This window comes from Callospermophilus lateralis, chromosome 17, assembly GCF_048772815.1.
Source record: "Callospermophilus lateralis isolate mCalLat2 chromosome 17, mCalLat2.hap1, whole genome shotgun sequence".
Taxonomy (NCBI): Eukaryota; Metazoa; Chordata; class Mammalia; order Rodentia; family Sciuridae; genus Callospermophilus; species Callospermophilus lateralis.
Window position 1 is genome coordinate 65,713,401 of NC_135321.1, and position 26,865 is coordinate 65,740,265.

At 47.6% G+C, this 26,865-nt stretch overlaps 1 protein-coding gene across 3 annotated transcripts in view; it reads left to right on the top strand.

Annotated features, from left to right (window-relative positions):
• Window positions 1-20,093: 20,093 nt before the first annotated feature.
• The window catches only part of Vapa (VAMP associated protein A), a 37,332-nt gene continuing 30,560 nt past the window's right edge, over window positions 20,094-26,865 (top strand). Inside the window, exon 1 of one of the 3 annotated variants that reach the window (XM_076837186.2) lies at window positions 20,094-20,424. In XM_076837186.2, coding sequence (XP_076693301.1) covers window positions 20,346-20,424 — 79 coding nt within the window. In that variant the 5' untranslated portion in view covers window positions 20,094-20,345. Of the gene's footprint in view, window positions 20,425-22,761; window positions 24,568-26,865 lie in introns of those variants that run through there. The other 2 variants (XM_076837184.2, XM_076837185.2) reach the window with 2 other exon arrangements.

Sequence of the window (26,865 nt, forward strand, 5' to 3'; positions counted from 1 at the left end):
CCCACACCTTTAAACTATGCAATCTGAAGGATCGGGGACCCCGAAATCTGACATTGGTGACATACACCAAGCAATGACTTTCTGGGACCCTAGATTCAAAGTCATTGTTATCAATATCTAGATTGCGAAGTAATGTTATGGACAATGACATCAAAAATCCCCCAAATTTTGTGGTTGCTATTGAGATTTAAGAGTATTGTTAACGTCAGGGGCTAGGGTTGGCGCTCGCTGGCAGAGTGCTTATCTTGGATCCTCAGCACCACATAAAAAAAATAAATAAATAAGTTTAAAAAATTAAATAGAAAAAAGAGTTGACTACCTCAGGTATTCGGTCGAAGCAATGGAAAGCCGACGAACACACTGGGAACTGGCCATCTTCTCCTCAGCATCTCCTCCTCCAGTGTGGGTTCCTCAGTTTGGAATAGCACTGCCAAGGGGGTCCACACAAGGCCCTGGGGCAGGGCTGGGCCTGTGTCCTCTGGGATCTCACCACTAGTAGGACTCACAGATGTGCCCCCTTTGTCTCCTGGTAGCAGAGCACGGTGGCCAGGGCAGACACAGTGACGAGCCGCCAGCCCCTGCAGAAACACCCTCCCCGCTGCTGCCCCAACTCCTGTGTCCCTGCAGGGTCAGGACTCACGTTATTCCTGATATGAGCAAGGATTGCTGCCCAGTGTGCGTAGAAGCCCAAACTATGGCTGCCCTGACTTCTATAAGAAGAAAACTTTATCAAAGCTTCACCATCAAGGAGATGGGGCCCTGCCCGGACCCCCTGCAAGGAGATGGGGCCATGCCAGGTCCCCCTTGCAAGGAGACACACACATGCCTGGTCCCCCCTGGCAGTCAGCTGGGAGGAGGTTCTTTAGGGCTATTGAGAATCGGTGAGTCCATGACGTCTTGAGTCTTGATTGGATACAGTGGTGTCGGTCAGGTTTTTAGTATCCTAGTCCTGTTATGATTTCATGGTCAGCATCCCTCACTCCTGATGGTCATCCCTGTTTCCCTGGTCCTAAATCCAAGGTTCCATCCATCTTGACACCTTGTGGTCACTTTTACAGGACAGTGTGTTCTGTGATTATCTTCCACAGCCGATGGAAATGAGGACATCATTTAAACATGCCCAGCGGTGGGGGAAGGAACTGAACTCCATCTGATCTGGGTGGTTTGGGAGGGGGCGTGGCTTCAGAGTCCCAGTCTTGGAAAGGACACAGGGCTGGTGAGGTGAGGGAGACCAGGCCTATGTTGCAGGCTGGCATCTGTCAGAGGACTCTGCCCGGGGCGGCTGGGAGACAGAGGTCTTGTTCCTTTGAAGATGACATTCTTGGGCACGGCTCTTGGAGAGAGGCTTCTGAGTTAGACAGGAGATACGCTCACAGCTGTGCCCTCTTGGGCGGTGGCGCCAGGGAGCCTGCTGCTGTCCTCACGAGGAGGGTCCTGACCTCAGCTCCTACCCCGGGTTCCTCAGTGTGCACCCAGGGATAAGAACACGGCTGGTTGCCCGCTCATATCCCTCTGAATTCCAGTGCTGCCTCCCCAGGGCCCCAGCTCTGAGCTTCCTGTAGCAGGCAGAGGACCTCCGTGCTGGCTGGCCACGTCCAGAGGAGGGAGGGCATTGAGAAGAGGGCAAGACAAAGAAAAGCAAGTCAAGTGCTAAAGACAGGTCCCTGCTTCACTGAAATTGAACCCAAGGCATGAAATTGAACCCATGTCATGATGATTGGTCGTCTGTGTCTATGGATGATTTTTTCACTCTGATTTTGTTTTTTCTACTTACTTATATAATTAAAAAAATAAAAAAGAAAACTAATGGAGAGCTGTGGAGACTCCAGCTGGAGAGATCCTGCTAGGGAATAGACACGACCTAGAGGAGGCCTCTCTGGGGAGGACAGGAGCCTGGGCATGTGGACGGAGGGCCAGCACCTAGCCCTGGCCACACTCCAGCCCCAGGCCACACCTCCCAGGGCCACCTCAGGCAGAGTCTCTGTGTTTGTTGCCCTCAGACTATAAATGGTCTAGGAATGGAGGCCAAGTCAAAGGTGGCTCTCCTGCGTGGAGGTGGACTTTGTGTGACACTAAGTAGGTGGTTTACCATGCTTTGGTCACGCAGAAGCCCAGCTGGAACCTGCTTCAGAGAGAGTGGAATCAGATAGCCTAAGGGGATGGCCACAGCAGCCGGACTCAGATGTTTTCCACCTCTCATCTGCTGCTCCTGCTGACGCTGACACTAAGTGACGCTAATATGGCTTGTGAGTCAAAGGAGAATATGAAACATCCTGTTAGTTTGTTTGCTCTAATAGTATACCCAGAGGTGCTGGGGTGTGGTCCAGGAGTAGGTGCTGGCCCAGCACAGGTTAGGCCCTGGTTTGATCCCCAGCACCACAAACAAACAACAGCAACTGTAACCCCACTGCAGGGCCTGGAGCCTGTCAGGCCTGCAAAGCCACAGGAGTGGAAGGATTTCTGTGGGCACTGGGAGGAAGAGCAGCCATGCACACAAGCATATTGATCTCAGGAAATGGCATGTGGCCTCCCTGCATTAGACCAAGAGGCTGCACTAGTGATGCCGTCAGAATCACCTTCTCCCCACTTATAAGTCACAGTGGAAAACCAGACCCATTAACAGGCTGGGTATTTATCACATTCCTTTTAACACACCCTCTCATTATACTCTGATCCAATCTAACTTCCTTGAGTCTGTACGTGTGCAGCCTTAGAACTAAAGGCTTGTGCCTTATTCAAATGATCAATTATCTTATGCTAACAAGTGACTTCCACTAAAAGTGGCACATGGCTTGTGAGTCAAAGGGGAATATGAAACATCATATTAGTTTGTTTGCTCTAATAGAATACCTGACACTGGCTTCTTTGTAAAGAAAAGAGATTTATTTAGCTCACGGTTTGAGAGTCTGGGAGTGCAAAATCAGGGGCCACCACCAGTTCAGGCTCTACTGTCACAGCATGAGAGAGGAGCAGGAAGAGAAACTGCCTCATGAAGAAGGGACCACGCACGGAGTGACCTTGCTCCCCTGAGAAATAACTCATCCTACGAGACCAGAATTCCATCCCCTCCTCAAGCTGCGTGTATATGACTCCTCCACCTTCCAGGACCGGGTTCTTCCATCTCAGCCCCACCGCACTGGACCACACTTCCAAGACCCAAACCAGCCTCAGTGCGTAGCGAGCATCAGGGAAGAGCGGAGGCCACAGGGCCGCAGAGGCTGTGAACAGGGAGGAGAGCTGCGGGTCCCCTCTAGCAATGTTTTTGAAACTTACTGTCTTGAAATAAGCCCCATTCGCTTTAACAGCAGGGTTCCACGTAGGCCACTTCCTCCATGGTCAGCACTTCTGTCCCATAGAGGCAGAAGTGGTTATTTCAACTCAGTTGTATTCCGCAAGCACTCGGGGGCTATAGTATACTGTAAGATTCTATTGTGATTTTTGGCAGATATATATACATATATATTTTGCTTCCCAGAACTTGTAAGGGAACTGTGACCTACTACAGCCCCATTCTATGGAGTTGGAAATTAACTAAAAAACAAGGTGACCCCAAGGTGCAAACCCAGAGACAACCTGGCACTTGGCCCACAAGACCTTTCAACACTGTGGTAAGAAGTGCCGGCACAACGGTGGCAAATGTTTGGCTCTAGGCAGTGTGGTCAGTACCACCCAAGGCCGTGGCTTGAAGGGTTGGGAACTCGAGATTTTCAAATTCCAGAATGGAGACACGAGGAATTATTTGAAAACTAAAATGTTGATCATAGAAATGGTAATGCAAAGAAGCTGAAGTTGGTCAGATAGACAAGGATTGGAATGGAGAAAGGGTAATTGTGAAAACTAAGAGAAAATGGAATCCTCCTGCTGTGCACTGGCTGGAAGTGTGGCACTTCTAGTGAGGGGCTGGGGCTGGGCTCAGCAGTAACGCTCTTGGCTGGCATGTGTGAGGCACTGGGATCGATTCTCAGCACCGCATAGAAATAAATAAAAATAAAGATCCATCAACAACTAAAATACTAAAACAAAAAATCTTGCAAGTTGAGACCTTGGAGCCTGGACTCACTCTACAGTAAGGTGGCAGTTTTGAGAGTGAGCTGCATGGGGAAGAACGGGGAAGAGCGGAGTTGCTGTCCTCTGTGAGGTCCTGTGATCTGGGTGCTTTCTCAGGACCCCTGAGTGAGGGACAGTGATCACTGGAGACACTCTGACCTGGGAGTCTTGAGGAAGGGTGGGAAGCCAGCTGCTTCTGTCTCCTTTGCCCCAGGAACACCACAGAGCCTTGGTCCAGAGGCAAAGCTGGACTCGAGTCCAATGACTCAGAGGTCAGTATCTGTTGCTGACCTCAGCAAGAGCGAGGAGGAAGTTGCCAGTGAGCTGACAATCCTTGTCTAGGGAGGGCAGGTGTGGCCGCCTCCCAGGGAAGGCCTCAGAAAGATTCTGTTGCTGCCGGCTGGACTTGGAGTAGCGCCTTGCTACCAGAAGCCACTGAATCACTGGAGTTCATCATGAATGGATTTCTATGATTCCTTCCTTGGGTTCCTATCCCTAATTAATTTGAACTACAGCCTACATTCTATGGAGATGGAAATTAACTAAAAAAACAAGGGTGACCCAAAGGTGCAAAGGAAAGTTAGGGTGCAAACCCAGAGACAACCTGGCACTTGGCCCACGAGACCTTGGAGCCTGGACTCACTCATACAGTAAAGAGCCTTCCTTCCAGGGCTGGGATTGTGGCTCAGCAGTAGAATGTTCACTAGCACATGAGAAACCCTGGGTTGGATCCTCAGCATCACATAAAAATAAATAAAATAAAGGTATTGTGCCCAACTACAACTAAAAAATAAATATTAAAAAAAGATCCTTCCTTCTTTTTTAAAATAACAGCTTTAATTACAGATTCAACAGGAACCAGCCGAAGTTAAGAAATTTAGGCAGGAATTTATCAGAGTTGAATTGACTCAAGTAAAACTCTGTATAAAATAAGCACAGGAAAGTAAAGGGCTCATGCCCATACCTAGTGCCTTTGCAAGCACTTGCTGCTCTTAGGAAGAAGAACACATTTACCTTGGAGTGGATTTTGTTTTGGCATCTGAGATTTTTAAAAACTATATTTGTAAATTCACATTATAACATGACTTCATTTTGGATTGCTATTTTCATATATTGTAGGTATGAGTCCAGCATAAAAATGCTAAAATGATGTTGACAGCTGTGTGAGTTCCCATCAGCTGTCATCCCCTCAGGCCACTGTGGTCTTATTCTTTCCTTATGTACTTAAAAAAAAAAAAGAGCAGGATTCATCACAAGTGGCTCAGATGCCACGTCTGATTGTGGCAGACGTTCAGACTGAATTGAGGGGGGTGGGTTGCAGGTGAGGAAGCCTGATGGGTGACCACAAGGCCTGCCCACCGCCTGTGAGTGGCTGCTGGGAGCACAGCTCACAGGCTGTCCCCTGGGAAAGCTGAGAGCAGTGCACGTGGAACTGAAAAGCTACTCTGAATTAAAGTGAACAAATTAATTGCTAGTTCTTAGGACTCTTATATTTTATTGACTTGCTTAAGCCAAGATCTTGAGATGCCTCATTTGCCGCCTTGGGTTGAAATTAGACTCCTCTCCAACAAGTCAAGTGAACATGTCCTGTTATGCCAGATTCGTGGGACCCCAATAGACCTCCAGGAGCCGAATCCAATGCAAGCACACAAGAGTCTTTATTGCAAGCTCGAGCCTGGTCTCACAACCGTTCCCGACGCAGTGGTCCCGGGGAGTGAGTCCTGGTCCTTTTTTCAGTGAGATTTTATAGGTTTGGGGGGGGGATACTCTATGCATCACAACATCACACAGCAAATCATTCCATACCGCAGGAAAGTCAAACAACAACTCTTAACATTGATTAGCACTCAGTGGGGGGACAAGTTGGGTAGGGGTGATTGGTTAGTACTAAAGGGGGATTTGTTTGAACTGGTTGGTTTAGGCCATGATGGGTGTCCGTGCTAAACTACATGGTTTCCCAACATGTTATCAACCACCATAAACTACTTGGGGGTCATCTGGCATCCCAGGTATTTTCCCTGTCTCATGCTGATTGGAGGTTGCTAGGGGGGTTGCTATGGGTCCTCACCTAGTCTAACTGAGTCAGGGACACCTGGCGCCTCAGACCTCTCCTGTTATTTACAGACAACTCAGCAGGGTGGGTATGTGCTTAGGAGTGCTCTGTGGGTTTTTCCAAGAATAAGGGTCACGCCCCCTTCCTTAGGACAGGCCTTGAGGTAGAAGCTGTTGTTATTTATTTGTTTTTAAAAATGGAGTCACATTAGTTTCTCAGTCCAAAGTTGAGCCGAGGGGCTGGGGGAATGGGAGGTCTTTGAGTAGTGGTCTCTCCTGCTGTAGCCAGCAGAGGAAGCCTGTTGTGCTGAGAGAGAAGCAGAAAGAAGGAGACGCGGAGTGGTGGCCCACACCTGTCATCCCAGTGGCTGGGGAGGCTGAGGCAGGAGGATCGCGAGTTCAAAGCCAGCCTCAGCACTTAGCAAGGCCCTTAGCAACTCAGCAAGACCCTGTCTCTAAATAAAAGATAAAAAAGGCTGGGGATGTGGTTCAGTAGTTAAGTGCCCCTGGGTTCAATCTCCCGTACCAAAAAATAAAATTAAATTAAATTAAATTTAAAAAAAAAGAAGAAAAGGAAGGAGACACAGGACAGGAAACCAGGAGGTGGCTACAGAAGTTGCTAAGTTACATGGGCCAATCGGTGGGTATAAAAGTCCAACTGATTCTGGGCATGGAGAGAAGAAGGTGGGTTGAGATGACGGGGAGAGGCGTGGGCAGTGGAGGAGATGTAACCTGGGACAACCATGATGAGTGGGGCTAGGTATGTGCAGGGCCAGGTCATCCTGGTGTCGCTGTGACTAGGTCTGCTCCTCCCCAGTCTCAGCACCCAAGTGCCACCTTGGAGCTCCCTTTCTTCCAGGAGATGGTTGCTTGGCTTTCAGGTAAAGTTTATACATATGTATGTGTCTCTTGGTCCTTGGCTTGTAACTGCCCCCAGGCTGGCCCCTAGAGCTCAGATAATAGGCCACAAGACCTCCTCGCTCCAGGGCTTCTCGCCCCATACCCCCAGGAAGGGGCTGTGAGGAATCTTTCCAGGCCGGCCACGCCTGTGCAGTGAAGTCTCCATAAACCCCCAAGGAGAGGGTTCAGAGCACATCTGGAGAGTTGACCATGGAAGTTTCCGGAGGGTGATGTACCTGGAGAGGGTGTGGGAGCCCTGTGCCCTTCTCCCCACCTCACCCTGTGCAGTGCCTCATTGCTATCCTTTGCAATGTCCTTTATCCAGTGCCTTCCTGAGTTCTGTGAGCTGCCCAAGCAAATAACTGCACCCAAGAGGGGGTCACAGAACCCTGATGGACAGCTGGTCTGTCAGAAGCAGGGCAAGGCAGCTGATTGGGCACCTGGTAGGGGCAGTTCTAGGGACTGAGCTCTCCACCTGTGGGGTCTGACGCTGTCACCAGCTGGTGTCTAGTGACTTGCTTGCTGGTGGAGAAATTCCCATGTCTTTTAGGGTCACAGAAGTGTTAAGCCCAAACCTAAGAAATAGAAGAGATTGCAAGGTGGCATTTGGGCAGCGGGCATCTCACAGTTACTGTGAGAGATGATCTGGAGCTGGCCCTGGGTTTGTGAAACAGTGAGTGTTCAGAGAAGCAGGAGGCCGAGGCTTGATGAGCCAATGAAAAGCCACGTTCCTTGCTCCATTCTGGCCAGGATCAGTCTTCACATTCCAAGCTCTTTAACTGAGGAGATGGCCAAGTCCCCAGAGGGAGGTCCAAAAACAATGTGGCTGATAAATCCTAAATAACAAATTATTAACAAAATTATATTAATAAAATAATAATAAACACAGGGAATGCCCAGACTTTTCAAGGGCTGTTGGCAGAGGGACTCAGTTGGCATCGACACCTGCCGTTCTGACATGCCATCTGCATGCCTCACCCCACCAGCTTAGAGACCTGGCCAGTTATGTGCTTTCCTGCTTGTCGTGGGCCCTCCGTGGCCACCCAGCGGTCATGCTCTTGGACCTGAGGAGCTCAGCCTCAGAGCCACTGTAGTGAGGAAGGCTGAGTAGGAGCCTCTGAAACCACTCCCACCCCTGGGCCAAAACAGTGCACGCAAGCAATACAGCACCACTAAGACTAGCACCTCCCAGAGGGTCCAGGGGTGTCCTGTCCCCACTGCTTGCAGGTCCTGGTGCTGGAGTAGCACACACTCACCAAGTGGCAGTGCCATTGCAGCTACCAAACAGCAGTATCACAACCTGCTGCAGCAAATTATTAAGGCTCAGGCAGAAAGACGGGGTGCTTGTGTTTCATAATACAGCTCAGTCCAGTGGCTGCTTTTTGAACTTCATGTTGCCCCCTATTCTATTCCAAAGAGAAATCCTGTGTGTTCATGTGGAACGGGTGGGAATCTTCATTTACTGTTCTGCTCTAAGGCCTGGTGAACTTTTCTTCCCTTGGGCGTGGCATAGAAGGTGGGCTTGTTCTGAAGGGCAGACTCGGAAACACACAGCACAAAGGAAGGGAATGTATGAGTACCTGAATCTGCATAGCTGCTCTCCTGTCAGTCGCCCCTCTGGGAACCTGCCCTGCAGACACGCCTCCAACAGAATGAAAACACACAGGCACCTGGTTATTCATTGCTCAACAGGGAGCCTTGCAGGGGGCCTAGGGACTAGAAGACAAGAGTGTTTTCATCTTGCATCTGTGTACTGAGTGAACCCTTCTGTCAGCCAAACCGTGCTCTTTCCCCCTCTTCCAGCCAGCTATACAGAACCCTCCATGTGACCAGGGGTGTGATTTGGGGGCAGGACACTGGGTAACTGTGTGGGTGACCCGGGGTTTGGACAACCTATTCATCGACTGTTATTGTAAAATTGGAAACAACCTAAATGTCAATACACAGGAAGCAGTTGAATAGCATCCACACCATGGAGTACTACACAGTTCCAAAAAAGAATGGGGAAGCACCCCATGAATGGGTATGGAGTGATTTCTAAGGTATGTTTAGTGAAACAAAGCAAGGTGAAGAAAGTATAAAGTTCTACCCTTCAAGAAAAACAAGGGTAATATAAGAAAGCTCACATGATCTGCTCATTTGTGACAAGAAATGTAAGAGTAAACTAGAGACAAGTGAGACTGGACACATACAGGTGTTGGGTCGAACAGGGGACAAAGGTACCAGTGAGAATAGGTAGTGGGGACGGGAGGCATGTCCCCCTAGGGGAAGTGCTACCTTTACTAATGTTTAGAGCCGGCTGATGCTCTTAGCCCAGCTGACACTTCACCCACCCCAAAGCAGATAGAACAGGGGAGGGGGCATCGCCAAGTTCCAAAAGCAGCCACTGGACTGAGCTGTATTAGGAACAAAGAGAAGCTCTTACCAAAGTGACAGTGGGACAGTGTATTCCATTGTCTGTTGTAAAGTGAAATACAAACAGAGGTGTGGGTCAGCAGCCTTCAATGGCCTGGGTGCATGTGATGACTGAGCAAATAGGGACATCTACTGAGACTGACCCAAGGGTCCTTACTGGAGAGAGGAGGTACAGAAAGGAAGGGGGGTGCTAGGATGAACTGTGTGGTGTTCAGTGGAAGGCCTCAGCACGAGCTCCTGGTTTCCACTGTGTAGACAGCTGGACAGGGTGTGCAGGAGTGTTTACTATACGTTATGTCCATGCTTTTTCCACCAAAAGAGGCAAAGCCACACCAGTGGCAATGAGCACACCCACTGGCCAGATTTTGTTTTTTAAATACTCTTATCTGAAAAAAGGAAGCAGGGCCTACAGGATGTGGAAACACAGGATGATCCTGAAGTGTCTGGTGGCACCTGAGGTAAATGTGTGTGTGTAAGAGAGTGTGGGCACACTGGGAGCCCGGAGCCACCTGAGGCCTTCCGTGGCCACAGAGGGAGGAGCCGAGCACCATCATAAGCAGCCCTGAGTCCATACTTCAATGAACAAATAAGCAAATAAAAACAGAAATGAGGGAGGAAGGAGAGTTGGTCCCAATTAACAAGTGCAGAAGGAATGATGAAAATAGAAAATCACTGCTGGGCAAACCCCCCGGGATAATTGTGACGGACAAGAACCACTGATGGACGCTACAGTTAGTGCTGACTAGAAACAGTATATCTGCACCACCTGGACCTGTCTTGCCACAGGACATTTATGCCCAAGGGGAAAACAGCAACACAGTGGGGAGAACTGGCAGCCACCACCTTCACCACGTGGTCAAGTCACCACCAGTAGTAGGTTGGCAGCAGGTGCCGTCTCACAGGATACCCTGAGGAGTCCCATGTCACCACATCCTTACCAAAACTCCATTGAATAAGAAGACAGCCCTGACAGACCCTGAATGTGCAACCTCGTGCAGAATAACTCTCGGGTATCCACAAAACTACCAAGGCTGGGGAAGACAAAAACGTCGAAGTCGCCCTCACAGAACAGAGCAGATGAGGACAGCTCCGTGCCCGAGTTGTATCCTGGAGGAGTCAAAGCACATTAGCAGAAAAACTGAGATGTTCTAATGCAGATAGAGACTCTCGGATAATACTGAATCAGTAGTATTGCCTGTTTGAGAGCTGCTCTATGGTTACGTAAGATCACCTTCAGCAACAGCTGGAGGAAGGACCTGGAAGAGCTCTCCCCTCTTTTTTTTTTTTTTTTTGGAAAACAATGTATATATTTTGAGCACCTCCCTCACCCCAGACTTGTTCTAAACACTGTGGTCTGGCCGTGTGTGAGGTCCCTGCTGCCCCGGATTCACATAAAGTCATTGTCTTGGCCTATCACTGACCATTCCTAACACAGGCAGTGAGAATATTATCCTTTACAGATTGGGATATTCCAGCTGGGGGTTTATAGGGGCACTTGGTTTCTAGCTCAAAGATTTCTCAAAAAAGACAATGTATAGATAGATATGTTGACTACATTGCCAACAGCTTTGGAATTTATATATTAATTTCCAAAATTTCACAGCTACTAAGTCTTCTTGGCAGGGCATAATCTAATTGCAGCTTCATCTGCTTCCTCTGAACTGGAATCGTGTTGACAAGATGACATGAGATAAGCCACACATGATCCAAATAGTACTTTACAAGTGACTACAGAAACTTAAAGACTCATTCTTAGCATTTCAGCCCGTGACTTGTATCTGAGTTCTGACTTCATTCCTACAGCTTAACCTGTGATTCTATGAATTACTGACCCGATTAAAAACAGGAATAACCCTAGTTAGTCCATGTGCTCAATTCACTTGTCCAAATGTGTCTGTCTCTCTCCCCTCGTGGGGAAACTGAGCTTGGGGCAGTCCTGGTGGGTCTGTCTGTCTGTCTGTCTGAAACACGCAACACACTGGGTCTTCTCTGTGGGGCAGTGCAAGCAGCTGAGAGCGTGGAACACACAGTGGAAGGGAGTGCAGTGGTGGGGACCCAGTGCTGTCATTCTAGGAGGGTGATTGAGGCCTGTCTGGTCTCTCCTCTCTGCTGGAATGGTGTGGCATCTGCAAGCCAGTCACTTAAAGGGAGCTGAGAGGAGAGAGAGAATCTGAAGAATGCAGTGCGAGTGTCCCAAGGGTTCCAGACTCTCCTTACCTCTGAGAGGATGGACAGCCTGGTGAGTCACATGCAGAATCTGCCTAGCGTTTCCAATTCCAGAGAAAGGCCTCAGCCGGAGGAGGAGGCCTGTGGGATCTCTTCCAGCGTCCATCACTGAAGGTCAGGCATGAAGTGTCCACCTGGAAATGCTGAGAGCACCACAGGGCCCAGCCTTTGCCCCTCAGTGTGCCATCAGCTCAGATTCCGAACATGGGGGTGGGGGTGGGACACACTCAGGGAACCAGGCTTCCCTGCTGTTCACCTCTGTAGTTCAGACTGGACAGCTGGCCTCCTGCCTGGCAGGATGGGGGCCCCCTGGGCAGAGCCTTCCTATTCAAGGGTCACACTTTCATCTGCCCCTAGGCCCAAATCACTGGGTTAGGGCTGGGCGTGTGTATTCATCTGTAAAATAGAAAAGAATCCCCCAATGGATTCACATTCCTGTTTCAACCTAACAACTAAGAATTCACTTAATGTACTAAAGAAATGGTAGTGAAGATCTACAGATCTACTTGACAGCTCTGGTGTCCATTCAACAGAGTCTAAAGGAGACCCCTTGGAAATGCCTCTTGGCGAGAATCCACGAAGCACCACTTTCTCCAGATAAATGTAGGATCCTCGTTATCCCCAGCAACTTGCCCTCTTGCTGTGTCCCCCAAAGTCTACATGTTGGGACCTGAATCCCTCACTGTGGCAGCTCTGGGAGGGGTGAGAGAGACCGGTGGGGAGAGGGTCTGGGGAGGTGCCAGGTGGACGGTCACTTTCTCTGGGAGTGAGTAGCTGCGCCCTCTGCTCTCCTCCGCAGGGGCCCACTTCACCTTCTGCTCTGTGCCACAGCTGAGTCTGGCCCTTAGCATTCTGGCTGCCTGGTCTTGGACTTCTCATTCTCCAGAGCCCAATTATCATGAGCCCAATTCACCCCCTTTCTTTATAAATTAACCAGTCTTGGGTATTCTCTAAAGGGAAACAAAAATAGGCACACATCCGCCCAGCAATGATAAAGTCAGTCGCACCAATATTTGGGGAGCACTTACACGTGCCAACTACAGTGCTCAGGTATTTAGAAGTATTATCTCATGTAACTTCCACAACAACCTGGCAGGGCAAGAGTTTTATTGACCCCATTTTAACGACAGGGTTGAACCCAGGTCTGAATGAGCCCTGGGCTCCTGATCCCTAGGCTGTTGCTCAAGACAAGCGGGGTAAGAAGAGCTTCGAATGAGAAAGAGAGACCAAGGGCCTTCTTACAGCCTTGAATGATTAACCATCTGCCCAAAATGAAAAAGTGCTGTGTCCTTTTATTGTACAATATACATAGTGCCCCACTGATCACCTTGACCACTTTTACGAGTGTGCTTCAACTGTGTTGAGTATGATCACAATGCTGTGCAGCCAGGCTCCTGAACTCTCTTCATCCCATGAAGCCGAACTCTGTACCTGTTAAACGCAGGCACCCTCTCCGCCTGCCCTCCCCTTGCGGTGCTGAGTGGCACACCCCAGCCGCCTTGAGAGTGGACTCACACTTGTCCTGTTGCAGCTACCTCACTTCGCTCAGCATAGTACTCAAGGTCCATCCCTGCTGCAAAAGAGCATTTCCTTCCTCTTCAAGGCTGCATACTGTTCTGCTGTGTGCATGGATCCAGTCTTGTCTGTGTGTTCATCTAAGGATGAGCACTAGGATTGTTTCCATGATATAGTGAATAACTCTGCTAAGAACAAATGGCTCTGTTCTTAACAACAAAAATCTCTAGGAAAAGAAGTTAAGTGGGTTTGTAGGAAATCTTAGAAAAGGTTATGTGTCTGAGTATGAGTGTATCTGTGTGTGTGTATACAAATATAAAAGATACTGAAATGGTCAAATATTTGTGGTCTTTCCAACTCTCCTAAGTTAACCACTGCTGCCTTTATTCTTCCAGAATAGTTCACACACTGGCTTATGCTTATTCAAGTTCATTTTTAGATCAACATCTTCAGGACTGAAACTAGGTATCAGTTTTTGTGTCTCTCCAAGCCTGCTCCAGAGGCTGGTCTCAAACAGATCATTGACCCCATTTTGAATAAGTAGTATTTAAAAGAAATCCTCATTATTTTCAGAAAACACTGGAAAACTGTCTTCTGTTTAAGAAGCATTTTATTAAGGAGACATAATTTGATTGTGGATTTAAATGATTAGCAAATTATACTTCAAAAGACATGAAGAAACCAATTATTTTTACCAATGTCTGGTTAAGGGATTGTCTGACAAATTATCTTTCAAATAGAAATTAAATCTTGTGAAACATAGATCAATCATTTATTAAAAACTAACTAGTTTAGCATGGTGATGCACCCCTGTAATCCCAGCAGCTTGGGAGGCTGAGGTAGGAGGACCCAAAGCGCAAAGCCAGCCTTAGGAATGCAGGGAGGCCCTAAGCAACTTGGAGAGACCCTGTCTCAAAATAAAAAATAAAAAGGGTTTTGGATGTGGCTCAGTGGTGAAGTATCCCTGGAATCAATTCCCAGTACAAAAAAAAAAAAAAAAAAAAAGCCTACTACCTGGGAAGCACTGCCCTAAACACTTCAAACATATTGTATCATTTACAATACAAGATATAGGCTACACTGTTGCCTTTCTATCCATTACCTTAGAGTTAACTGCACCATGACAGGGGAAAAGTGATGGACTAGGATGACCCTCTGCTGATGCACATGCATATCTACTCTAGGTGTCCTTGCGGCGGTGCAAAGAAACCTAGGCAGAAACTGGGAGCTGCCAGGCGAGGTGTCAAATGAGGAGGTAGTGTTCACAGGCATCTTCTGGTTGAGTTGCCTTTAAGAACAATGGTCATGTCAGCTGCAGAGTCTCTGGTTGCTTAATCTTTGCAATTTATTGAATGGCAATGGAAGGAGCAGGGTGCATTCAGTGGAAATGGGCAGATGCCTACATTTTCAGAGGGCAGGACTACAGGCCTAAACCACTCAAGGACATCTATAACGCCCCTAGGTGTTTAAAAGAAGAGTGAGAGCTGGCGCTTGGTGTGATGGGTGCTGGACCCTGGCACTTCCCTGTTGGTGTGATGGTACACCCTTTTAGGTAAACAAGAGTGTAGTCTAGTGAAACAGAACGGTCCCTGATCCTGCAGTCCTATTGGGACCTTTCCTGGAAATAGAAGCATCCTGGGCTAAGATACATTATAAGTATCTTTACTCAGTGCTCACTGTGGTGATAAAAGTACACATCAATTTACACATTTATCAATGGGGACAAATGACTCCCCGGTAAGGCAATCTGTTCTACAGACTGTGCTATTAAAAGACTAAGCTGGATCTACACCAGCTGACCTGGTCAGATAGTCTAATGCACCATCAGGTGAACAAGGCACTCCCATCACACGAGCTAGAACTGCATGTGTAGACAATGGTGGCAACAGCAATAAGCTATATTTTTACAGGTGTGGATAAGGCTGGGGTGTGACACATCCCCTGGTAGTTAACACTGGCTACCTCAGGGGGAGTGGGAACTGGCAGATGTAGGAGGAAGTTGTGTTTATGCCTTTGGGTGTGTCATTGTCACAATAAGCACACACTGCTTCCACAGTAGAAAAGGTTAACAGGGGAACACATGTTCTTCAAATGACTTTTCACCAATAAAGATGGCTGATCTTACAGTTTTAACTTCACCTGCACATTCAAGGTCAAGTCCTCAGGACAAGTGTCTTCCAGCTTTGGTTTTACAGGGTGACACTTCCATCAGCCTTCTCTAGGGAACTTTGTTTCTTGTAGACGCCTGACAATATGCTGCAATAAGCCTATGTAACTCTGGGGCACAGCATCACCATGACTCTTGCTGGCCTTGTGCACATTCTGGCTCCTTATCAGTGTTGTGTGGGTCTGCTGAAGGTGTGTACTGTGTTCATTCATTTGTCACCCCCACTCTGCAGGTGTTTTCCAGGTGTGGCCTTATGGGACAAGTGGGCAGGTTTCTGCTCTGGCGAGCTCCTTTCTAGTCTTCTCCTGGCCTCTTGACAACTCGCTCTCTTGACCGTCCAGATATGACAAGCAGGATGAGTGACAAGTGCTCACAAAATTGTTGGGAGGCCTGGAGGGACAGGACCCAGAGTGGGTTCCCCAGGAATGGCTCTCAGGACAAGACTGAACAGTCTCACCAGGGCTCCCACCTGAGGAGGCTGCCCTGGAACTGGTGACTTGAAGACACACCCGTACCTTTGATCCAGAAGTCAGGACACTGGGGCCACTGTTTGCTTCTGGTGTTACAGCTTCTGTTGAACCTGCACGAGTTAATTGCTCTTGGTATCCAGGAAGCTGGTAAGTGAGTACTGGAATGTCGCTAAGAAAAACCTCATGTCTCTGTGCTCTGTGCAGGAAAATTGCTGGGAGGGACAGAACAATGGCCTTCAGAGCATTCTAATTCCAAGTCTCACACAAGTGTATCTCATCGTTGGACCTATTTCATGAACAAGATCCCAGCTACAAAGCAGTTGACCTCTGCAATACAGGAGGCATCCCCAGAGGAAGCCGAAAGGGCTGACTTATTCTACTTAATGAGAGATAGATAGATACATATGGTAACCAGGGGTGAATGTCTCCAGCCCTTTTTATATTTTCTTTAGAGAAAGGATCTTGCTGAGCTTCTAAGGTCCTTGCTGAGGTGCCGAGGCTGGCTTTGAGCCTGTGATTCTCCTGCCTCTGCCTCTTGAGCTGCTGGGAGTTAATGCAATATACAATAGTTGCAGTTGAAAAGTCTCTTCATTTCTGTCTTAGATGATGAAATTCATCCACACTATGGCCCAGGACATCAAGTGCCAAGCATGAAGTTTTAGTTTTCAGCCCAGAGCTCCTTGCTCTGAACTCCAGCACGAACATCCAGTCACTTATGCAACATTTCTCATGAATGTTGCTAGCTTACATCTAGTTAGCCTCCCCATCTTCCCTCTGCTGCATCCAATATCAGAATCTTGTCCTGTGGATGACGCCATCATCTGCCCACCTGCACAAGCCAGAGGAAGGGAAGGGAGCCCCACCGTCTCACTTTCCCTTTCCCCCTATATCTAATCAATAACTGATTGGTCAATGGTGGATTCATTGGAATCCACCATTGAAAGATCTCTCAAATCCACCCAAATGTTTATCCATCTCCACTGTATCTGCCTTAGTGCCAGCCACCAACTTCTCCAACACTGTTCCCTTCTAAACTACAGCAGCGATGCCAACAGCTCTCTTACGCTAATCTGATCTCCACTTGGTAGCCAAGAGACCTTTCAAAGATTGCTCATATGACTCCATTATGTAAACCCTACCACAGTTTCCTATTTTCTAATGATAAAGACACAAATTCTTAATATGGCTTCCGATCCTCTGCTGAGCTCGACTTTTCAGCCTTAACTCCTGGTATTCCTTCCTCACCTTATTCCCAGGGCCCACAGGACTCTGTTCAGTGACTCAAAACAAGCCTTCCTAGGTCCAGTGCGGTCCTCACACAGGTTCCTTTGCCTGGGATGTCCACGAATCCTTCAGAACACATTTCCTGTCACTTTCCAAAGGTGATGTCTCCAAACCTCTGCTCATTTCCCCCTGAATATTCTCTTGTCACCTTAGATTTTTGTTCCTAATGTTCACAATTCAAATAAAATAACTGTGGGGTTGGTATTCCATTTTTTTCAGCCTTGAACGTAGGCCTTTAAGGGAAGGAACCCTGTCTATCACTAGTCACCAGAAGCTTCCAGGTACCAAGTACACAGCAAAAATTTAAGATTCAACACAATAATAAGGTAACAGTGCTGGACCAGGCATACCCCAAGTCCTTCATGTGTGGTGACTCATTTAATCCTTGTAAACCTAGGATGTAGGCATTGTGATTATCCTCATTTTACAATGTGAAACAGGTACAGAGAGGTGAAGCAAGCTCCCAAGATCACACAGGGGAAGCAGGACTTGGACTCAGTCCCAAGTTACTTTTACCAACATACTTTGCAACTGCCTTAATATTTATTGGAAGTACGTACCTTGAAAGGAATTACTCAGAGAATTGTTCATAAATTCATAATTACAGAGCACTTCTATGGTAAAACTTGTTTAACTATAGGGAAGAAGATGGGTATATACTGATACCACTATACTAGAAATTTTTTCTTAAAATGTAGCCAAACCCATAAAAGATAATCTACCCAAAAGTGAACACTGTTAGTGACTTGAACAAGTTGAAATAAATCAAGGATTTCATACCTTTTAGTCTCATGAAAATTAGCTAGAGAAATAAGCTCAAAAGCATATAAATGTCTGTATATATATACTTCAATGATATGTATATGTGTATGTGTGTGTGTGTGTATATATATATATATATATATATATATATATATATATGAATATATTTTGAGACCTGTGTTGCATTAATCAATCTGAAAAGAGCAAAGAGAATGAACATTAGCTCCCTGTCACATGTTAAACAATAGATGTCAATCACATTTAAAACTATTACCTTAATCATTGGGGTGTCATTTTATGGTGGCTTTGGGAACAACAAAAATGAACAGAATGTAACATTGGGCAACTTTCCCCTATGGTTTAGCTCTGTTAGTAACAGAGTTTCATTTCCATATTTGACAAAAGTTATAAAGTTGTTCTGAGTGGTGTGTGATGGTGTTTGTAAAGTTCTTTGCACTTCTAGAAGAAAGGTATTAATATTACCAAAGCACAAACCACTTAAACAGTGCACTATTTGATGAGAGGTAGATAATTCAGGAGGACTCTGACCCATTATTCCTGCAAAGCTCTAAAATAGTAATGGGGGTTAATTCCAAGATGTTTCATGTAACTCTTAGAATATGAGTTACATAAATTCTTATAGACCTTGAGACATGATCTTTGGAGCAATAATGAGAAGAGAAAAAGTTGAATCCAATGGCAAATGACTTCAATGAGCAGAGTTTTCTTAACGATGTAGCCTGCAAACTGGAACCCATCCAATTCAGGATTCCCATTAAGCCCCTTGGTGAATCGGCAGCCATGGTCCCACAGGGGCGTGACAAGACATCCTCCTATGCTGTCCTGCTAACTGGAAGTTTGTGCCCAGGATTCCAAAAGGCTTCCTGGTAAGAGGGGTGTATTCAGCCGTGGAGGGCCGGTCTTACCGGTGCTAGCCTGCCCGTGGGGAGGGTTCTCAGGCCGGCAAAGTGGGAGTTGGTGAGGGCTGTCAGGGTGGCCCGTGCACAGCTAAATACATGGGAAATCTTCCTTGGGCTGACAGTCAACCGGCATCTTAGGAAACAAATCACAAGCCTCCCTTTAATAAGTGTACGATTTCAAAATAAATCTTGTGAATAAAGAGAATCTGACATAGAGGTGAATTTGGCACGTTTTTCGAACTGCTTAAGCGCCCCTCCGGGGCTTCCGCGACCGAAGCCCACCCTGGGCGGGCAGTCCTCTGAGAGCGCCAGCCGACGGCCAGAGGTCTCCGGGCGCTGGGCTCGGCCACCTGGGCGCCAGTTCCGTCGACGGGGCTTCCAGGGTCTGGGCTGCCCCTGCACGGGAGTGGCCTCAACACGTCCTTCTATCCTGGTGGCTCCTGGATTTAGGTCCACGCGGAGTGGAAAGCACAGCGACGCTCTCCCCAACCCCGCACGTCCCTTTCTTCCACCTGTCTGTCCCAGAGTGCCGGGCCACCGGCTTTGCTGCGGGATTTCCTCTCCGGGCCCCGCGTGCTGCAGCGACCCCGTGACGCAGACGGGTTCTTTGCAGCACGTAGACGTGGCGGCCGTCTAGGATCCCTCCACCGCGAGGCATAGCCAGAGAAGTGGTTTCCTCCCACCCTAGCGGGCCGGTCGGTCCCCCAGCGCACGTCCGCTCTTAGCGCGAGGTGCTGTGGCCGCGGGGACCAAGGGGACCTGACCCGGAGGTGCGCGGGGCTGAGCGCGGGACCGGGCCACACGCCGAGGAGGCCACGGCGAGTCTGCACACACCTCTCTCAAGGCGCAGACCCAACGCTGCCACGGGCCACAGAGGGGGTCGGCTAACTCCACTCCCCAGGGGCCCGGGCAGACACATCTCCCGGCGGCCCTGTTCCTTCCCCACCCCGGCCACCGCACCTCCCGTCGGCCCCCGCGCGACTGGACAGCGCCGGCGCGCTGAGGCCCGCCCACGCGGGGCATGCTGGGAGTCGTAGTGCGCGGCGCTGCCCGACCACGTTCTCCTGCGTCAGGCGTTTCCACTGGCAGTCATGTGCCACCATCGGAGGTCCTCTAGGTTCAAACTCCAAGCTCGACGTGACCGAGGACCGTGCCTTTGCCGTGCGCGGCGCCCCGCGGCGGCCCTCTGAGCCCCGCCCCGCTCCCTGTCACGCCCGTTCCCTTGACAGCGGGCGCCGGGAGCGGCAGGCGGGAGTGCGCAGGCGCAGCAGCCCGTTCCGCGCAGCACCGGGCGGGCTCGGGGGCGGGGCGCGCCGCCGCCAGGGCGCGCACGTAGGCACGCAGGGGCTGTCACGTGGGGCGCCGAGGATCGCAGTGCGCGTGGCCGCGGCGGCTGGTGTGGGGTTGAGTCAGTTGTGAGATCGGAGCTGCGGACCTAGCGCCGGCCACCGGAGCCGCGACAGGGCGACAGGCGTCGAGGCCCAGGCGCCCGGAGCTGGCCCCGTCCTAGCGCGGCCGAGCGGCGCCGTCGTCCCGCCCAGCAGCACATCGCCGCCGCGGGCGCGCCCCCGCTCTGCGCTGCCTCCGATGGCGTCCGCCTCCGGGTCCATGGCGAAGCACGAGCAGATCCTGGTCCTCGACCCGCCCACAGACCTCAAATTCAAAGGTGGGCGGCGGGCCGCGGGCCGACGGGCGGCGGCGGGCCTGGGCGGCCTTGCGGGCCGCGCCGCGCCCGCCTCCCCCTTCGCGGCGCCGGCCCGCCCTGGCCGCGGCCGCGCCCTCCCCGCGGCCCTCCCTCCTGTGGCCCCGCGCGGCGCGGCGAGGCCCGGCCAGGCGCGGCGGAGCGGGCGGAGGCGCCGCCGCCATCTTGCCGCGCGTCCCGGGCCGAGGCGGCGGCGGCCGGGCGTGGGCGGCGGGCGCGAGCGCCGGGCGGGCGGAGGGCGGTGCAGTGCGGGCCGTGCGGGCCGCGCCAGCGGGGTGGGGCGGCGCCGTGCGGAGGGCGTGGGGCCGGCGCTCGCCCCCGCCCGGTCCGGGCGCCGGGTCCTGAGCCGCTCTCCCGGAGCGCGACGAGGTGTAGCTAGCCGCGCCGCCCCGCGGGGAGGGAGCGGAGTGCCCGTGACCTTCGTGGAATCCGGGCCGCTCGCGCCGCGCGGTGGAGGGGACTTGGGGGACGCCGGGGAGCGGCTTTGTTCCTCACGTGTCGAGGGCGCTAGTGGAGCCCGAGGGCAGATAGCGAGCCCTGGCCGGCTGCGGGCGACGCGGGCTGGGAAGGCAGTGGTGGGTTCGGCTCCGGAACGAGGCGGAGATGGGTTTTGCGAGGTGCCAAGCATTTCCAGGGGTAAACGGAAAATCAATTACCACTGGATTGCGTCCAAATAGTTACAACTGTGTTGTTAACACAGGAACATTTTTAAGTAGTTTTAGGAATTAAAAAACGAACTTTGGTTCTGGCATTCTCAGAATGACATTCACGTTGCGGGCTCTGAGTGGGAGCCAGCGAACTGCTTGTGAGCCGAGGGTTTAGTTTTAACTCGGCTCTTAATATTCCGAGGTGCGGTGAGTGCACTTAGTTGCAGCAGACTTGTGTTCCTTGGGTGATTCTGCGTAGTTTTATCTGGGGCAGAGATCTGAAAGGTCATGAGATGACTTTCATTAAAGCAGCCCTTACCTTAAGCATGAAGAATTTAATGTGAACCTCTACGATGTATTTTTCGAGTGTAGTGTAGTTTGCTTTTACCTTTTGACAGGCTTCATTTACAGAGGAACTTTTTCCCGACCAGTAGCCATGAATGTGTGGTCATTAGGAATCTCTCAGAAGCCTCTAAATCTAAAGCTAGTTTTAGGCCAGGAAATGCGTACCACAGTTTCAAGGATTCTCTAGCGAAGTTGTAATGTTGTCATAGGGAGTAAGTAGTGCAGAAGCAAGTTTAAAAAGGCACCCAAACTCACCCTGCATGATAACTTTCAGGGGTGAGGTAAGTTTAAGAAAAAAACATAAAACATTACATGGTCTTATCCCTATGTGTCATTCTCTTTGGGTATTGAAAAATCATAGCTAGGACTCCAGAAGAGGTTGTTTTGTGTGACCATTCTGAGTTATAAAGAACTTCGGTGAGGGGGGCAGAGGAGAGACAGATGACAGGCGTTCACAAGCATGTGGGAGGAACCCAGCCCTATTTCCCTGGTTAAGGAGGTCTTCAAGGAAGATTCTTTTCAGCTGCTGGGGAAGGTGGGCAAGGGAGTGGTTGAGTAAGCACTGAAGGGAGAATGCCAAGCCCATCCTTGAAAGTCCAGGAGTGTGTGCTTCTGTTTAAAGGTGCGGGGATGGGGAGGATGGAGGGGGAAGAAAGAAGGGTGAAATTGTTGACATTTGGTGCCAGCTGATTTTTAATGTCACTCTTGTAGTTAAAGGTAAATAGTTGGGATGGAAACCTTTGTTTTTGAACAGCTCAGCACTAAGTGGGGAGACTTAGAATCTACAGTGTTTGTGCTCAGTTTAATGATGGTATAATAAAATTATTTAACTGACTTGAGTCAGCCTACAACTTTTTAGTTTAAGTGAAGGTCTGTTACAAGATAGTTTTGCAAAATCCAGTGTCATCTTCTAGTAGGTTTATTTTAATTGTTTTGATTCTACATTTGACTAAGATAATTTCTCCAGGAGTGTCTCATTTAATCATTCTGAAATTGGGTGTTTTTTTCTTTTATGTGCATTATATGATCATTTTGAGATGAGTTTTCAGCACCTTGTACAATTTTGGAGAAGTTGGTAATAGGAAGTTTTCTGCATACCTCAGTATTTTGAAAATTTATATTGTTTTATGTAATCAGTAATATGCAGAAGTGCTTTAACCATGGCAGTGAATTCTGAAGTAGATCTTTGGCCATTTTAGTAAAAAGACCAAGATATTTATCTGTTTTTCTTTAAATTCTGTGATTAAACCCTGGCAGGAATTTGATTTGGAATTTAGATTTGAAATTTGGTATTTTATGTGAAACTAATTTTTTTGTTTAAATTTTTTACCTCATAATGTTTCCTTCTTTGTGTCAGGCAGCATTTTATTTTTCTGTTAGCAGTTAAGGAGGAAAGTTTGAAGAAAGTTTAGAAAATGCTAAAACAAATTCCAGATATGTTCTTCCTCTTAATTATCAGGGAGAGTAGGAAAATAGAACAAAATCATTGTGATGAAATGGCCCATAACAATACAAAGCAAGAATAGAGCTGTCAAAGGGATCAGGGACCTGTGCACTTGGAGTAAGAAGTAGCTCAGCGAGGAGAAGAATACTCTACTGAACAGTTAGCATACTTTCAGGTGGTTCTAGAGGACCCTTCCATTTCATATTGGCTACACCAAACCTTTGGGGTGACCCCCCCCCCCCACCACTTCCTTAAAACATAAAGTGTCATCTTATTATTCCAAGTGTCTCTTATTGTCAAGTATCTCTGTTGTCCACAGGATACAATTTTTCTTATGATTCTTAAGCTGCCCCCTCTGGAACACCTGTCCATCTGCAGCTATCCATATTTACATCCACAGTTTCTTGCCCTGATACAGAAACACCTCTCATCTCTAAGATTCTTGGTTCCTTTTTTTTAGCTGGTTAAGGTAAAATCCCTTGTTATTCATATTTAGACTGTGTTCCATCAGATATTTTCCCTCATGTTTTCAGCCACTGGCCTTTTCCTTTTAACACATAAGTACACCAAAGTCTTTCATTTTGAGAATAAGCAAATAAAATATTTCCTTGACCTGCAACTCCTAGTCTGTGCCCTTCCTGGTTTTTTGTTTCTTTTGCATTCAGACACATAGTCCACATTCAGTGTCTCTCTGGCTCTTCACCTCTCCTCAGTCAACTGTAGTCATGTCTGTCGTGATAATTATTGATTGCCAACTGCATTGATCATTTACAATTTTTTTCTCACTTGACCTGTCTTTGGCAGTTAATATTACCTATGATTTTTTTAAACCCAATTCTTGACTTCTACAACATTGCCTTCTAATTTTCTTCTTTGCTCTTTTTTTTTTTTTAAATCTTATGTCCTTTTTCTTAAATGCTGTTTTAGACTCTAGCTTGATTTCATCTTTATCTCATTCTGAGTTCTCCTTATTTTGAGGTTTTCTCTTCTGTACGTTCTGATATACACCCAAATTTGTATTTTAATTCAGATTTTAGTCAAGAATGCGTACTCTTAACAACTTATTGACCATTTGAATTTGAATATTCCTTAGATGCTCATAATCAACATTTAGTATTTTCCCCCACTGCTTAAGTCTACTCTTCTTTGTGTGTATATATTTTTCCACTACCCCCATATTTGTATATTTTTAATTTTTATTTTTTAGTGACATGATTTCTCATACAGGAGACACTTTGACTTTGCACGCCTAATAATTAAAATGTTTCTGCCTTGACCTGACCCCTTTAACGTATCTCTGCTTCTAAATTGATTTTAAATTCATTCAATCATGAATCTAATTAGTTAATATAATTGCATTAAATTTGAGTGCTATATGCCAGATAAGTATTTGAATTATAGTTGTGAGCTAAACACAATCCTTGTTTTCATGGGGTGATTCTAAGGGAGAGATGTATAATAAACCAATATTGAGATGAATGAAATGTAGCTATGAAGATGTGGTGCTCTGAGAATTTAAGACAGGGGACTTGGATCTGGTCTGGGAAGGCTGTCCCAGTTGAACTGAGAGTGCAGGAACAAGCAGAAGTTACCTAGAGGAAGAAGAAAGGAGAATGCATGTGCAAAGACCCTGTGGTGGGAAGGAACCTGGGAGTTTGAAGACTGAAAGAGGTCAGTGTGGTATTCCATTTGTTAATGATCAAAATGAGCTAAATGAGGAGATTCGTTTTTATCCCAAGCCACTGATGGATTCTTTTTTTTAAGTTTTAATATTTTTAGTTATAGTGGACACAACATTTTTATTTATTTGTTTTTATGTGGTGCTGAGACTCAAATCAGTGCCTCACACGTGCTGTTCAAGTGCTGTACCACTGAGCCCAGCCCATTGATGGATTCGTAAGTGTACCATGTGGTATGGGAGGTGCAGTAACGGCAGAGGAACTCCAGTAACATCAGACCTGTGGTTGTATTTTGCAATGCAAGTCAAAATTAAATGTGAGAAAGAAAGAGCAGGCAGCTGCCGCAGCCCTGGCCAGAGGTGCCACAGGACTGAGGAGTGGCGATGGGAAATTCAGAAGTCACCACAGTGAAATTTGGGGTCTTTTAGACATGGGCTATAGAAGAGCTGAAGTCATGGGATGCTCCTCTGGGATTTCTACTTCCATACCTGGTGGTGCTGTCCCATCGAAGAAACTGGAGTCTGGATGAAGGCCAGTTGTATTTCCTTTAGGAGCATGTGGGAGGGGGGAGGGGGAAGATCAAGGTCTCATTAGGTGAGATTCATGTGTTTAGGTCCTTTCAGGATATTCTGAGAAGGTACCGAGTAGGCCTGTGGTGGTTAAAGGGTATGTTAACTCAAAAGTGACATCTGGACTTTGGGGGAGATTTCCTTATTTCAGTTGATTATCTCATCTTTTCTTCTTGGACCTTTTCTCTGCAGTCATTTCTTTAGATTGACTTCCACACCACTGCAAGAACTACTCTCTGAAAAAGTAAAACCTGATGTTGTTGCTCAATAGGTTAAAGAACAAGTATTTCCCTTTATGTACTTGGGAAAGTCCAGGATCCCTGCCTACCCCTCTAACCTTAGGGACTACTTTCTCTTCTGCCCTAACTGGCTGTATGAAACCATTTTCCCAAACACTCCGGCTGATGGGAGACCTTTGCAAGAGCTCTTGCACTTTACCTTGGAATAATGGTCTGCAGTTCAAGACTCACTTTTGTGATGTTCCCCAGGTTCAAGATGGTCACTGTCTTTTTCACGCCACTACTGAAGCTTGTACTTACTACAACAATGGTACTTTTCACATTTCACATTAATGGTACTTTTTAGTATTTATGCATACATAATTTTCTCTCCCAGATTATGCTGTGGACTACTTGAGGATATACCCATTTCTTTTTATCTTTGTATCCATGGTAACAAGATCTGGCATCATAAATAATCGCCCAGCAAATGCTTATTGGATTTATAAAACTTAGATGATTTCACCTATAATTCCCATTTTTAAAAATCTTGGATTTTTTTTTTCCTCAGGTTTTTCATCTTCCTGTTGCAGACAGTTGTGTTTTTTAAAATTTTGTTGTTCCAGAAAGTAGTTATTGGAGTATTTTATAAAGAGTTGACTAACCTCATAGGTAGATGGTTTCATTTTTGTACTTTTTGTAGGTGATTTTTTGCGTGTTCTGGCATTCACTGTTTGTGACTATGTGACAATTGTACAAAAAGAAAATGGCATTTTCTATGAAGTGGAAAATAGAAATGTCTTCCACTACCTTCATCAGTGGTTTTATAGCAGTGGTTTTTACTTTCTGTGGCTTCAGTTTCTTCTGACCAACTTGGGTCCCAAAAAATCAAATGGAAAATTCCAGAAATAAATAATTCTCAAGTTTAAATTTCATGCGATTTTGAGTAAAGAGACGAAGTCCTGTGCTGTCCTGTTCTGCTACCTGGGACCTGACCAGTCCCTTTGGGTGACAGCATCTCCATACTGGATGTGGTGTCTACCTGTTAAGTCACTGGGGAGCTGTTTCCTTATCAGGGTGTGGCTACTGCAGTGCTTGTGTTCCAATAACCATTATTTTGCTTAATAATGGCCCTAAGGAACCAGAGTGTGGGGTCCAGGCAGTTCAGGTGCTGAAGAGAGTTCATAAAGTGCTTCCTTTAAGTGAAAGGTGCAACTTTTGACTTGATGACAGAAAAATAAAATTATATGGTGAGGATGCTAAGATTTACCATAAGAAAAAATCACGTCTATGAAAATTTAAAGAAGGAAAAATAAATTGTGCTGGTTTTACTGTAATACCACAAAGTATAAAACTGTGTGATACTTGCCTAATTAAGATGGAAAAAAGCATTAAATTACAAGGTTTGGTACTTTTCTCATTTCAGGTAATCCCTGTGGGTCTTGGGACATATTCCCCAAGGATGGTGGGGATCTACTACATACAAGAATGGGGAAAACTTGA